Source organism: Camellia sinensis, unplaced genomic scaffold, assembly GCF_055761805.1.
Source record: "Camellia sinensis isolate YWXY unplaced genomic scaffold, ASM5576180v1 Unanchor1, whole genome shotgun sequence".
In the NCBI taxonomy this organism is placed as follows: Eukaryota; Viridiplantae; Streptophyta; class Magnoliopsida; order Ericales; family Theaceae; genus Camellia; species Camellia sinensis.
Window position 1 is genome coordinate 5,279,222 of NW_028128987.1, and position 16,188 is coordinate 5,295,409.

Below are 16,188 nucleotides of genomic sequence, written 5' to 3' on the forward strand. Positions count from 1 at the left end.
ACGGTGTAGAGGACACTGAAGGGGGTGTCATAACATTGTAGAGGACACTGATGGTGGTGCCATAACTGTGTAGAGGACACTGTATGCTAACCGGAATCAATGTCGGGACAGTTTATGGGGTCATGTCGGACCGTTGTAAAAGTTGCACCCTCAAAAGGCGTGCCCAATTTTATCAAAAGGCGTGCCATCAAAAGGCGTGCCCAATTCATCAAAAGGTGTGCCATGAAAAGGCGTGCCAGGTTGTCGGCGTCAAAAGGCGCGCGATGCGCGTGGCTGCCTCTGTGGCATGGTCTTTATAAACCGAAGCGGAGGAGGCAGAAACGGAGACAGAAAAAACTGAGAGAAATCTCTGAAAAATTCTTCGTTTGGCTGAGAAAGAGAGGTTTTGCTGAGAAGATACTCTGTAACTTCTTCGTTTTGCTGAGAAAGAGAGGTTTTGCTGAGAAGAGACTCTGTAACACTCTCGATAACACTCTGTTGCCCAGAAAAAATGGCTTCGTCTTCCCGCGGGCTGCTCACCCTCTTTCCCGACCTCAACGAGTCCACAGGAGAGAGAACTGGTGCGGTGGCACTGGAAACTCAACCAAGCGCCCCGGAGTTTACTCCGTTGAACTTTCCGATGCGGTCTGTGGAGCAAAGAATGGCAGTGCTGTCGGATGTGGAGGCCAATCAGTATACTTTGAAGGCATGTGTGGAAAGCATGACGGCGGTCACAAACTTGTCGAACCGGCTGCAGAGTAGGACAAATGAGGTGCAGCAGTTAACCTCCCAGCTGGCTCTGCTCCAACGCATGTATAAGGATGCGCGAGCAGAGATAAGCGTGCTAAGGACAGAAAACAAGGAGCTGAAGCGGAAGGCCACCGTGATGTTCCGATTTGGAGGTCCTCCATATGTTGCAGTGGAGGAGTATGGGGGAGTGAACGTGCTTGGTGGACAAGGAAGTTCCGAGGCAGCACCGTCAAGGACCGCCCAGGACGGAGGAAAAAAAAAGAGACCTGCAGCAGAGTAAAGAAGAAAAATCCCACTGTGGGTGTGGGTGTTTTGTTTTGGTTTGTGTTTTTTTTTTTTTTTTTTTTTTTTTTTTTTTTTTTTTTTTTTGTGTGTGTTGTTGTAAAATGGTGATCGGGGTGAGCCCCAACATGAATAAAATGAGTATGGTAGCAGTTCTTCTTTTGTTTTTTGTTTTTTTTTTTTTTTTAATAAAAAATAATAATACAATAAAATAGAGAAAGAAAACAGAGAAAAAGATGATAATGGGTGTGCAAAACAGTGTGTGTCCGGATCAAAAGATGGAATAAAAATAAATATAAAAAAATATGAGTGGAGAAGGGTGGTGTGTAAAGTGTGAAATGTAATGATGTGAAATGTAATGATGAGATGTGTGTGCGCCTCGTGTATGGGTGCCCAGCTGGAGAAGGGTGGTGTGTAAAGTGTGAAATGTAATGATGTGAAATGTAATGATGAGATGTGTGTGCGCCTCGTGTATGGGTGCCCAGCTGCCCCCCTTCAAAATGCAACCCGAGAGAGAGATTTTATTTTTTATTTTATTTTATTTTATTTTATTTTATTTTTGTTTTTTTTGGAAAATCGTGCGTGTGTGTTGGGTGTGTGTGCTAAGTGTGTTTTAGCCCAGATGCTCTCTGTCTCCACCAAAATAACGAAGTAATCATCTGGAATCTCCTTTGCCCTTTCCCTTAGTTCCCGGACTTGCTCATCAAATCCCTCAGAAGCAGGATCGGGCAGAAAATCCTGTGGTTGCCAACATTTTTCCAGAGATTGTGGACGTGCTGGGTGCCGGGCTTGACACCCCAAGAAGCGAAGGAGTCGGAGGGCAATCGGGGCTTGAGCCAGTCGGAGAGGGACTGAGGTGTGGCGAAGCGGTGATAGGAGAGATGCGGCGGTAGGGAAGGCTGTCGACGGCGGCAGATCAAAGAAGACGGTAGCGATGGAGTCTGTCGGCAGAGATGTGGCAAGCGCCAGCAAGGCCGCGGCGCTGGACAAGAGTCGCGGCGTGAGGAGAGCCGAGAAACGATTGCGGCTTGACGAGCTGCCTTCGACGCCCAGGAGGAAGCCGTAGCTCAGAGCTCGTCGATGGTCGTCTGGTGACTCAGCCGGAACACCACGGCCGAGGAAGGACCGCCTGGGAAAACGTGTCCGGCTAATCAAGCCATGGAGGTGAATGATGAGTTCATCTTCTTCTTTGGGCCATGCTCCTTTGTTTGTGTGTTCTTTCTCACAGCAAGGAGATCTGCCCATGGAACTTGGAAGAAAGAGAGAGAGAGAGAGAGAGATTGGGTTGAGGTCCGGCGGGCGGCTAAGGTGAGGTTACCGCCCGCCGGTGAAGCAAAAATAGTAAGTTCTAAACCTGCTCTGATACCATGTTAAAAAATAACTGATGTATTATTATTGATTGATGTCTTACAAGATTGTTGTGTATTTTGATATTACAAGCATGCTGATTATATAGGAGATGTTGAGTGTGGTAGTGGAGTGTAGTAGGTGAAGTGGAGGTGGTAGTGGAGTGTAGTAGGTAAGGTAAATTCTAACATCCCTTGTAGCTTGGATGGTAACCAATGAATACAAAAGCCTTGGATCTTGGTTGCAATTTGTGAGAAGTATAAGGCTTTAACCATGGATAACATTTGCAACCAAACATTTTGAGAAAATCATAATCTAGAACCATCTGAAACAAAACCTTATAGGGACTGAGATTATCCAATTGAAGAGAATGCATTCTATTTATCAGATAAACAGTAGTAGCATGAGCCTTAAACCAGAATTTTAGAGGCATTGATGATTGATCAAGTAATGTAATTGTTGTCTCAATAAGATGTCTTTGCTTTCTCTCAGCAACTCTATTTTGAGATGGAATATGAGGACAACTAAGCTAATGAACAATTCCAGAAAATTTGAGAAAAGCCTCAAATTGACCACTAGTATATTCTCCTCTCCCATCAGTTCTTAAAATTTTAAGAGAGGTTGAAAACTGATTTTCAGCATAGGATTTAAATTTTAAGAACTTAGAATATACTTCATTTTTATAAGAAAGAGGATAAAGCCAGGTAAAATGACTAAAATCATCAATAAAAACAACATAGTAAGTAAAGGAAGCATGCACTTTAGTGAAAGGGCCCCAAACATCTGAGTAAATTAGAGTAAGAGGAGCATGAGTTTTATTAGATGAGAGTACAAAAGGAAGTCTGTAACTCTTAGACACATAGCAAGAATGACAAAAAGTTTTACAATCCTTATGACTAAGAGACAAGGCACTTTTATTTGCAATGGTACGAAACACAGCAGAAGAAGGATGCCCTAGTCTCTTATGCCAAATAGTAGCAAGAGAACTAATACCAGAAAACGCTTTAGGAGAAAATAAAGAAGAAGGAAACTAGTAGAGGCCATTGTGATGATGTCCTCTACATAGTACCTTGATAGTGAGCTTGTCCTGAATCACAAGGACTCATTGTCAAAAGTAATGCTACAATTATTATCAGAAGTAAGCTAATGAACAAATAACAATCTGGATGATATTTGTGGTACATGAAGAAGATTATTAATCCTAAATTGAAAAGAATGAAAGGAAAATATACCAATGCTAGAGTTATGAATTGGAAGAGTATTGCCATCACCAATCATTACTTGATCTTGTCCTTGGTAAGGATGATAAAGATGAAGGTTGTTCATATCATTTGTAAGATGTGAAGTAGCAGTAGAATCAACATACCATGGTGTTGAAGAAGACTGCATAGGTGTGGACATAGCAAGAAAAGAAGTATGAGCAAAAAAGGCTCTAGGATTAAAAGAAGGCATTTATGAAGGTCCCGTGGTATAAGAAGGAAACACAGGTTGAAATGAGGTATTCATTCGATGTCTACACTCTAAGGCAGAGTGATTTCCACATATTTGACAGATCAAGCCATAGCTTTGAGGTCTGCCTCATCTTCTGCCTCTTTGGTTACTGTACCTACCACCTCTGGACTAATAGCCTTGAGATCTATTACCTCCTCTGTTTTGAAAAGAGAAATTACGAGAGGAAGATTGACCAAAATACTGCTGATTCTGATCAGACAGAACAGGTGAAGCAGCTGGAGTATTGTCTGTGGTGGAATGAGAACTAGTATTAGCAGAGAAAGCAACAGTGAGCTCAGAAGTGCCATGTTTGTGACCATTTTCGACATGTACAGCTTCAGAACACAAGAGAGAATAGACTTCATCCATTGTAAACACCTCTGATTTGGTTCGAATGGTGGTCTTAAAGGCATTATACTCATCAGGTAAGCCATTGAGTACCAGAAGAATTAAATCTTGATCACAGATTGGAGATGATGCCAAAGCAAATTCTTCAACAAGATCTTTAATTTCTTGAAGATAGGTTTCCATAGATTTGGATTTCTTTGAAGTAGTACTCAATCGATTCTTGATCTAATGAATATGAGAATGAGAAAGAGAAAGTGATGTAAATATTTTCTCAAGAGCAGACCAAACATCTCGGCAATGCTTCAGGTGAAGAATGAAAGAAAAAATAAAAGGAGTAAGAGTTGCAATTATGCAACTGAGAAGACAAGAATCGATCAACTTCCATTACAGAAACTCAAGATTAGAGATCAAGTTCCTGCTAGAATCGTTAGTTGTAGCAGATGGACATACTGTAGATCCATCAAGAGAGCCAAACAACTCAGTTGCTTCAAAAAAAATTTGAATATGGCTTCTCCAAATTGAATAATTTGAATCTTTGAGTTTGACTGTAATCAAACAGTGAAGATTGGAAACAAGTAGAAGAACATTCGAAGGCAATGATAGCTTCTCAGTTTGAATCACCATTGTTGCTCGTGAGAGCTTTAGAGCTCTGATACCATGAAGGGAAAAGAGAAAGAGAGAGAAAAACTGAAAAGATATTATTTAACAAAAATGAATCCAACTTATCTTTACAAGAGTAGATCTCTAGATTTATATACACAGCAGTATAATCGTCTTAACAATCTAACAAATAGTTGTTAAGAGGGTTTTCTAACAAACACACCTCTTTGACTAAGATGCACTAAACTACTCTTAACCTACACATAGTATAGAGCTCTGGCACAGCTACAGTTGCTGAGACTTAGCAGACGTAGACCACAAGTCCTTGGGCTACTGTTGTTGCTTAGACTTAGACTTGGCAGACTTAGACCTATCTACATTGTCACTGTTGGAAAGCATAGCATTGACACTAGAGAGTGAGCTGCTGCTTTTGTTATGATTATCATTTTGTCAGAGAAAAGGTGTCTGCTAAACAACTTCTTATTCAGCATGTTGCCTCTTCAGATCAGATTGGTGATGTGTTCACTAAAGCTCTCTCTATTAGCAGATTTTTTTTCCTCAAATCCAAGCTCCTAGTTGATCTTCCTCCTTTCAGCTTGAGGGGGGCTGATAACAAAAGCAGTAGCTCACTCTCCAGTGTCAATGCCATACTTTCCAACAGTGACAATGCAGACAGGTCTAAGTCTGCAAAGTCTAAGTCTAAGCAATAGCAGCAGCCCAAGGACTTGTTGTCTACGTCTGCTAAGTCTCAACAGTAGTAGTTGTGCCATAGCTTTATAGTGTGTGTAGGTTAAGAGTAGTTAAGTGCATCTTAGTCAAAAAGATGTGTATGTTAGAAAACCCTCTTAACAACTATTTGTTAGATTGTTAAGACAGTTATACTGCTATGTATATAAATCTAAAGACCTGCTCTTGTAGAGAAAGGTTGGATTCATTTTTGTTAAATAATATCTTTTTAGTTTTTCTCTTTTTCTCTTTTCTCTTCAAAAAGAACCCGTAGTAAAGAATAAATAAATAAATAAAACAATGAGCCCTATAATAGGAGAAACATATTAATCTTCACTAAATGCAAGATTGACCTAACCTTCCAAATATAAGTGTACTGGGTGGCCAAATGAGTTAACTTAATTAATTTTATATTCATTATAAACCATCAATTTAGTTTGTCATTAAATGACTCGCGAGCAAAAAATTTAGTATTACCCAACTCGTCCTATGGCCCATCTCAATCCATTTGACTTTTCAGCCCGTCTCATCTCATAGAAGATGATTTAGGGCTTTGAATAAAGGTTTGAAATCCAAGCCCGCCCATGAACCCGACCCGTATAAGCCCACATGGATATATCCAGTCTGACCATCCCATCAACCCAACTCAAATTATCCCATCCAAAAAAATAAATAAATAATATTATTCAAAAAATAACACTGTTAAATTTAATTTTAATCCATTAAAATCAATACTTTTCTATTTTTAAGAGGGAAAAAAAAAAGAAAAAAAAAAAGAAGCCTTTATATATTACCCTTATAAATTGTACTTAAAAAAATATATATACAAATCACAATTTGTTAAAATTAAATTTGACAGTGATCGGTAATATCTTTCTAACTCTCAACTTTTTATATATAATATTATCATAATTTGTTAATTTGATGAATTTATTCTTTAATTTAATTGTTTTAATAGTATTAATTAATTTGATCATATGAATTATTTTTTTAAAAAAAATGTGTAGAACTTAATAACACAAATCTACTAAAAAATGTATAATCCAATTCAGTTTGACGGTGGCTTGTAAGATTTGGATTTACAAGTGGGATATGATTTTAATTTTTGTAAATAAATCCGATCCGTACTAATCTATTGACTAATTAAAACTTGAAAAACCCATTAATATTTGAGACGTGAACTCAATAGTTATGAGTCGGGTAAGCCTGACCGTCCATTGGTGACCCATATTTCAAACCAATAATAAGGTGACTTTGATATGATAAAATTTTGGCTAGATAAAAACGTGAATCACTATAGTTCCTTACACAATCTTTTGACTTAAGAAACCACCATACTCATCTTCCAGTGCTTGGGGAGTATCCCAATGGAATAGGGTGACAAATGGCTTTATACCTACAAATGTCAACATAATAACATAAGATAATTTTGAGGATAATAATCTCATACAAATATAAAAGTCATACAAATAATGTGGCAAATTCAGGTCATAAATTCAATAATAAAACGAAAAAAAAAATATCATCATTGTGAATTATAATTTTAAAACTGCTTACTAGATCAATTTGGTCAAGAATTTTATAAAAACTCTAGAAGATCTAAAATTTACTTTTGAGAAGAACCTTATCCACATCAAACAACATAATCAATGATGACATGATTGAGAGTTGAATCAACCTTTTTCCAAGAGCTCATCAATAAGGTTGTTGTAGTATTTGATTCCTTCCTTGTTCACACCACCACTTAGCTTTCCACCTAGAAATATTGCAAGTATGACCCCAAAAATTAGGCAAATATAGGTAACAAGAATTAAAAAAAATAGTTTCTTTGCCAAATGGTCTCTCTCACTCTCTCAGCAAAAGGAAAATATGTTGATATAAATTGCAGAGTACATAGCACAATACATCAAATGCATGAAATCAGCTCAATCACTTCTCCCATTGAACATCAACTTGATAATACAATATCAATTTTTTGGGTCAAATGGTTAGGATTACTCAATCAAACCATTATAATCTCATTTTTAGTGTCACTTTGTTTCCTCTTTACTTTTTTTTCTTTTTCGTTTACATCTTCATGTGAGAGCCCCCTTTCACTTATTTTCTCTTACAATTGTGGGTTCATTTGCTTTGTATTTTTAGATAGTATCCTTCTTCATGTATAATGCATGTTTGATGGCATTTAGAGATATTGGATGGTTAATCATCTTACTTGGTAATACTCTAGACCATGAGATTGAGAATCTATAAGCATCTAAACCCATTTCTTTCATGATCGCAACATCTTCCTGTAATATAATTAAAAAAATAAATAAAGAAAATTAGTATCACCGATAAATAGTTACAATATATCAATTCAATCATATAACTACAATTTACTTACAAAAATCTTATTTATTTATTTATTTATTATATTCATGACATTTTCAAGCAAAAGAAGGGAGTAGAATTAGGCATAGAATACTCAAACAAGTATAGGCACTTCATTTTGATTGGCTCTAATAATTATGATTAATCCATCCTTGAATTATTGTCTAATGACAAGAACTGAAAAGAGTCTAATTTGATAAATGTAAGGATGTATATATACCTTATAACGGTGATAAGAATCAGTGGCTACATCTCCATTGCTCCCGTCTGTTATTTTACCTGTATTCATGCATGGTCCCGGAAACTATTTTTAGAATTGATATGTAAATTTAGAAGAAAATATAATAAAACTTAGTGGTATTTTTAAAAATTTAAGATTGCGTTTGGTAGAACTTTCTGAATATGATTTGAGAGTATGAGTTGTATTTTGAGTTTGTGAGTTTTAGAATTATGATTTGAGTGTGAAAAATTTGTTTGGTGGCTCTGTTTAGGAAGATAGGTTGTAGGCTTTTTTGGCTATTTTAGCCATAAAAGACAAAATATGATATTTTAGCCACAACAAACAAAACATTACATCCAATCCATAATCATTACACTCTTCTCTCACAAAAAAAGTCAAAAAAGTCGAAAAGTCAAAAAGTCCTTCCCAAACCAAGCTTTTTAGCCCAGGCTAAAATAGCCAAAAAAGTCAAAAAGTCAAAAAGTCAACCCACTTTCTAAACCAACCCTGAAAAGAGTTTTGAATTGAGTGAGGAATTTTTGATGTGACATATGATATTTGATACAAAAATTTACAACTCATAACCAAATATACAACTCAAAATTCTACTAAAGCACATAAAAAATTTAAAAAAATTCGAAAATATTTTTTTCGAATATATAAAAATTAGCATATGTCAAAAAAAAATTACACTGTTCTGGTCAACCGGCCGTACGATCGGTGGGACATCCGATAGAACATCTGGTGGGACGACCAGTTAAGCCAAATTTAAAAAAGAAAAATTTGAAAAACACACTTCACACAAAGTTTTCTGCAGAGTTGTGAAAATGTGATCTGAGAATTCGTTCCAAACATCATATTGGAATATGGGTGTAGAATCATTGTTTGGAAACACAACCAAACACAAGTTTCATAAAAAAATTTAAATTTTAATTATTAAAAATTATAAAATTTATTATTAATATTAAAATTATAAAATTTATTATTATTATGAATTTTTTTTTAAAAAAAAATAGAGCTTGTTTTTGGTTTTCCAAAAATACTTTTTAGAAAATTTTATTTTTTTGTTTTCCGTATTTTTTGTTTTTACTAAATTTTTTTAACATTTTAAGCATTTTTTTTTAACTTTTAGACACATCTAACATAAATACACATAAAAGTATAATTTTTTGTAAAAAAAATCTTTTAAAAATTTACTAAATACCAAAAATATATAAATAAAAAAAATACTATAATTCAATATATTTTTCATATTTTTATGTATTTATTAATTTTTTAAAATATTTTTTCACAAATTTTTTACTTTTTAGATACACCTAAGTAAGGTGTATCTAAAAAAGTAAAAAAAAAATTACTTAAAATTTAAAAAATATTTACTAAAAATAAAAAATTCAATTTTCAAAAAAAACTCAAACCAAACAGATTTTAATTTTATTTTTCTTTTTCACAATGTTCAGGATGTCACTGTCACTAAAGGACATACTTAACAGGCTTTACATGGATATAAAACATGCAAAGATTCCACTTAAAAATATTGATCTCAATAATTTAGGGCTTTTATAAATTAGTATTCAATTTTTATACTAATATCAAATTTTATACTAATACCAATTTATAAATTTGCATGTGGAATCTAGTTATAAAAACATGACTTGTATAAGTTCATGAAAATTTAGGGCTTTTATAAATTAGTATTCAACTTACGTAATTTTGTGATAGAATTGTAGACGATGTGGATTGCATATCGAAGAATGTTTCTTAATTTATATCAAACTAACAAAATAAAAAATTGTATTTAGATTTTAAATTTATGAAGAATTTTGTGAAGGGTGAATAAAGAAGATATTTTTTTCTCAATTAATAATATTATTTTTTTGGCAATATGAGAAAAGATAAAAGCCAAAATAAAAACCTTGGAAACACTATGGTACACATATGCAACTTTTATCTATTTTTGTGCTAAATATTATATATTTTTGTAGTAAATATTTTTATCTTTTTTCATAAGAGTTAAGATAATTTGTGGTTCAAAAATAAATTTTGTGGTATTATTACATATTTTTGTAGTAATATGACACATTTTTTTATTCAAACGTTTACTAACCACAAAATGTATAACAAATACCACAAAATATGTAGCATTACCACAAAAATACATAACTTTACATCTTAATCACAAATTGTCATGAGTCCTACCAAAAAAATATGTAATATGTAATATTAACTACAAAAATACGTAACACATACCACAAAAATACATAATGCATAAAAACTTTACATAAAATTGGTCTCAATAATCCCACTTGAGTCTTACGATTGCAATAATCAACTCTTCATACTTCTGGTCAAGTTATAATATCATTTAACCTAGAGTTTCTAGTTAAGAAACTAACAAAAGTTTCCTTGTGAAAATCATATCCATTGCCGCGTAACTATTTTCTATTTGTTTCTTAAACGAAAATTCAGGACCAGTTGATAATATTATTACTTGACTAGAATTACAGAGAGTTTATTATCATAATTGAAAGTATAATGCTGAAGTGAAATTTTATAAATATGCTAAATGTAATTAACTCTTAATCATTTTGTTGATTCCCTGTTGGATTTCTTTTCATGGAATAATTTGATTTTACAACGAACACAAGGTTAAAGCTGTTAATGAAATATAAAATCCATTTGAGTCTCTCATTATTATAATCATAACAAATCAAGAAAATCATTTTCTTCTTAGATTCCATAGGACCGATTAGTGTGAGCAAAGATCCCCTCCTTGCATCATATCTTACTTACAGGGCTATTGGGCCTACTTTTAGGCCCAATTTTGATAATCCGAACCGTTCATATTTTAAGATTTGTTCAGTATATCATACCTGTTAAAAATCAAGTTGATCGGATATCAGAAAGCATGTGTTCGGAAAAATCGAACTAAAAACTATTTTTTTTTTAAATTTAATAAACAGTTTTCTGAACACATGCTTTCTGATATCCAATCAACTTAATTTTTTACAGGTATGATATACTGAACAAATCTTAAAATATGAACAGTTCGAATTATTAAAATTAAACCTAAAAGTAGACCCAATAATCTTACAAGTAAAAAATTCAATGAAAAAGTGTAAAGAGGAGATCTTGACTCCGATTAGTGTAACCTATTTGGCAGGCCACATGAAGTTGGCATATATGTTTAATTTTTTTTTTTAATTTAAAAATTCTTCTTCATTATGAATCCTGGTCAAAGCCCGCCATACTTTAATTTTGTTTTACTTTATTTTATTTTATTTTTATGGGCCCTCGGGCCAACGGTCTGAATTCAAAATTAGAAATATTATATTAATAATTCCTATACTTTCACGTTTGTATCATTTTAGTCCTTATAATTTTAATTGAATCAATTTTAATTATGAAATTTTAATTGTTTTAAATTAGTTTAATTGATTTTCGTGAAAAATGTGCACTTAAAGGGCATCTGTTGTATTGTAAGAGCAAAATTATAACTTTGATCAATTTAATGACTTTAATCTTAATCAATTTAGTAAAAATATTGTCAAAACATTAAAGTTTTAGAAATCAAAATTTAAGGACAAAATTATTTTTTAGAGACTAAATATTTTGTTACGAAAAGTGTCATTATATTTTTAGTAACGAAAATTGGCCATTAGTGATGAATTATTATCCTTTTAGGACCAAATTTTTTGTCTCAAAAAATAAATCATTTTCAAACCAAATGATTTTCTCTCTAAAAGTCTATTTATTAGTGACATTTTTAAAATTTTTGACTTTTCGGGACAATCTTTTAGCAACTATCCTCACGACGATAGAAATTGGTCCATAAATGTCTTTTGCAACAAAATTTTCACTTTTAGTGACCAAAATATTTAATCTCTAAAACTCATATATTGTAGTGAAATCCTAACAACATTATTAACGAGACTAAATTAATACAAAATTTTAAATTAAAAGTTAAAATTGAATTAATTAAAATCATAAAAACTAAAATGGTATAAAAAAAATAAAATATAAGAATTACCAATATAATTTCCTCTTTAAATTTTTTGAAATGGGCCTGGATTTGGTCCAGTCCACCATCGGACTGGACCGTGCTATTGGGCCCGCGAGGCCCACCACGGGTCCCGTTTTGAAAATCTGAACCGTTGAATTTGTAGAATTCGTCGAGTGTTATATGCCTGTGAAAAATCACGTTGATTGGATATCGATAGCTATGTGATCAAAATAATTTTTATCAACCTTTAATTTATTCACCGTCTATTTTTTTATACAAAACTGATTTGATCACATAGTTATCGATATCCGATCAACGTGATTTTTCACAAGCATATAGTACTCAACGAATTCTACACATTTAACGATTCATATTTTTAAAACGAGACTCGTGATAACCTTAATGAACCCAACAATACGGTCCAATCCGATGACGAACTAGACCAAAGTCAGACCCTTTTGAAATAATTATCTTAAATTTTATTCTTGTTTTTTTGTTCATAAGAACAACAACAATTTGATAGAGCATATTACCCCACCTATTTTGTAGGAGCGGCCCAAGATTCCGTAAAGCCTTAGGCTAATTATCAAAATGATGCCTTACTTTACTGGACTTTTGAAAAATTGGGGTCTCCAACAATAATTATTTTTTAAAATTTTTTTAAAAGTTTTAGGAGATAAGCTAAGTGATGTAATGATTAAGTCACTTCTATGTATTTGTCTCATGGCCAGTAACTTTTTGGGTCACTTTCCAGCCTATCGCTAGCGGTGGAGGGCATCACAGATTGATAATAGTGCATAAAATTATAAGAGAAAATAAAGATATAAAAAGTAGAAGGTAAAGAAAAAAATACCGTTTAAAATAATATTTTATAGTTGCTGTCGATATATTTCATTATGTTCTTAAAATCAAAATAGATCAATTTAATACCATATATACTCATAAAAGTGCATTTATAACCAATTATTCTTTTCTTTTTCTCAATGATTGCATTTTTTTTATCAACAAAAAATAACTTTATTAATGATGAAAAGAAGTATACCAATAATACATCAAAAAAGAAAAAACAAGTATAAAAAGCAACATAACAAAACATACTCGTCTCAACTAAATTGATACCAATAACACACACCCAAACTCAACCCACCAAGAACAAACCATCAAAACTTCAGAACACCATCATTGTATTATTATTATTTTAAGGCAGCACAATGTGAATTGAAATATTTACATTATATTTTTATTAGTATTGCTATTTTTTCTAAGGTTAAATTCATTTTACTTTTTCGTAGTTTGAAACTAGAGCATTTTACCTTTTTATCGTTTAAATATAATCAGAAAATTCTTATATGATTTTGGATTAAAGTGCAACTATTAATACCATTATTTTACCTATAGATGCAAAATGACTACTACCCTCAAACCTATATTTTTTTGTTATTTTCTTTCTCTCTCCTATTAATATACATAATTTATAATGTCTAACGTTAATTCAATTAAATCACAATTAATTATAAATTCTTAATCATTTATTATAATTCTTAACTTTTTATTCTAATTTTAATTTAATTATTTTATATCATAATTATTTATTATAATTACTAACTTATTAATCTAATTTTAATTTAATTTAATGTTTTAGATCACAATTAATCCTAAATTCTTAATTATTTATTATAATCCGTAACATGTTAATCTATTTTTAATTTAATTATAGTCTAATTCAATTCTTAAGTATTATTTGTTGTATATTTTTATTTTATTATATTTTAAATCAATTTTTCATTATATTTATATTTTAGATAAATTCTTAATAATATTTTATGGTATTTTAATTAACATATTAATATAATTTTAGATTTGGAGAAAATTAGAATAAAATTATCTTTTTATTGTATTAATTTCACTAAAATTTTTAAAAAACCAAACTCACTCTAAAAATGATGTTTATAATACACTTTCCATTAATTTAGATAGAAAAATTAATGATAACACTTTAATCTAAAATCACATAAAGATTTTCTTACTATATTTAAACCAGAAAGGTAAAGTGGTGGTCCAACTCCCGACCAAAAAAAGGTAAAATGAATTTAACCATTTTTTTCTATTCTGAACTGCATAAGAGGATAAATGGCGGGCGGCAAACTTCATTACATAGCCACTTGCAATTGAACAAAAGGAAGCAAAAAAAGACATATACAATATAACAAGTTCATCAAATTCTCCATTCACCAAGGCATTAAAAGAATATTCGATTTTTAGAAATAGTGAAGAATAACAAGAAGAAGAGGACATATATATATAGCGGCAATGTAACGTATCATAAAAAACCTTTCAGAAGAATAATTATAAAAACTTTGTGACCTTTGAATTACACTTAGAATAAAGCACCACACACTAATCAAGGTAACCCAAGGATCATAACTCTTTCATGATTATTTTTATGAAAAAAATTTCATGATTCCTAACTTTTTCCTATATATAGAGAGGAAATTAATAATTTAACAGCTAATAGGATTAGGATGTTTTTGCAATAATTATACTTACAAATGGTTGTTTAAGCCTCATACACAATAAATGATTATTTAAGTTAAAACATATTCATTCTTGTAATAATCGTATTTCACATTAATTTGGCCAAGAATAATGCTATATATATTAATTAATATACACACTAATGTACTAACAGATGATATGACATTATTTGTATGATTTTGGGTATTTATAACTAGTATAATAAATGTGATCAATAATAATATCATAACACTAGTTGGTATACTAATATGTACAGTAATTGATGCATCTAGTACCACCGTTTGGCCAAAGAATTTGATGAGAGAGAGAGAGTGTGTGAGACCTGGATATTTGTGTGTGAATGTATCCCATATACTGGGACCTCTGCCACCTTTATTTGCTCCACCTTCGTACTAGAAAAAGTATACAAACACAAGCATGTAAGATTTCAAACATCAAAAAAAACTTTACAATTCGTTTGGATGCCTTGGGTTTGTTAAGAGAAAAGAAAAATCAAAGATAAATTAAATTAATTCTGCATAACTGTTTTTCTTTTTCTTTTAGTTTATAGACAACCCTATAATTAAAAAATTAAATATGTATTCATTTTTCCTTCTCTCTTTTCTCACCTATTCAAATGAAAACAATCGACAATCATCATTTTCCAATTACTTATTTTATTTTTTTGTAGCGAAAACAGCTTTTGAAATGTCACAAATAACTTTTTGTTCTTTTCTAAAGAATTGGTAAAAATAAAATAAAACCGAAAACAATTCTCCTTTTTTTTCTGAAAAGTAAAAGTAAAAAATAGCAACAAAAAAAAAAAAAGAAAAGAAAAAAAAAGCACAACCAAATATAGGATCGAGCACTTTGTTTTCTTTCTATCTATATATTTTTTTTCCTTTATCACAAATCCAAAATTTAAACACAGTTAGTAGCTCAAATATAAACAAAAATTACAAGAAATTGAGATATGAACCTGGTATGCAGAAGAGGCTGTCCCAAAGGTGAAACCAGGTGGAAAACTGGTGCGGTTGAGTGAGTCACTGCCATAGCTATGAGTTGAAGCTTCTTCACTACCAGTTGTTGTTTTTTTTTTTTTTTTTTGATCAGCAAAGAAAATTTCATTAATCAACATGAAATTAAAGGTACAGGAAGATGAGATGCACTGAGAGAGATTCGGAAAGTACAAAATACCCCTACTACTGCTACTCGCAACCATACAACCAACCCCTTGGCCTCACGATTTTTTTTTTTTAGAAAAAAAAAAAGACAAAAAACGTTAAGAAGGACTTAACAAAAAATAAAATAAATGATTCCACAAAATCAACCCACCAGTCTAACATCCGAGGTGGAAACCCAACAATTTAAACACCTACAGCACTCCCAATGCTGCAGCACTCTATGTCCTTGCTGCCCACGCCTATGGTGCACACACCCACGCCTATGGTGCTGCATTCCCAGAGCACCTGCTACAATGCCCATGCTTCTCCAGCTACCAACTTCCAACGCCTATGGTGCTGCTGCACTTTACACCTATGCTTCTCCAACTTCCAACGCC

General features: G+C 32.2%; 1 protein-coding gene and 1 long non-coding RNA gene across 2 annotated transcripts in view; one reads left to right on the forward strand and one right to left on the reverse strand.

The window, feature by feature from the left end:
- The window catches only part of LOC145814029 (beta-glucosidase 12-like), a 30,567-nt gene extending 14,855 nt beyond the window's left edge, over positions 1–15,712 (reverse strand). Inside the window, exons 1-6 of the mRNA XM_082910531.1 lie at positions 15,607–15,712; positions 14,971–15,040; positions 8,114–8,172; positions 7,736–7,811; positions 7,202–7,279; positions 6,832–6,919 (exon numbers count right to left, since the gene is read on the reverse strand). Of these exons, the coding sequence (XP_082766657.1) occupies positions 6,832–6,919; positions 7,202–7,279; positions 7,736–7,796 (227 nt within the window). The 5' untranslated portion in view covers positions 7,797–7,811; positions 8,114–8,172; positions 14,971–15,040; positions 15,607–15,712. The remainder of the gene's footprint in view (positions 1–6,831; positions 6,920–7,201; positions 7,280–7,735; positions 7,812–8,113; positions 8,173–14,970; positions 15,041–15,606) is intronic.
- On the forward strand, positions 1,072–2,324 carry LOC145814030 (uncharacterized). The gene is made up of 2 exons (XR_014357490.1): positions 1,072–1,320; positions 1,409–2,324. It is a non-coding gene; the product is annotated as an uncharacterized LOC145814030 (long non-coding RNA).
- Positions 15,713–16,188: the final 476 nt, after the last annotated feature.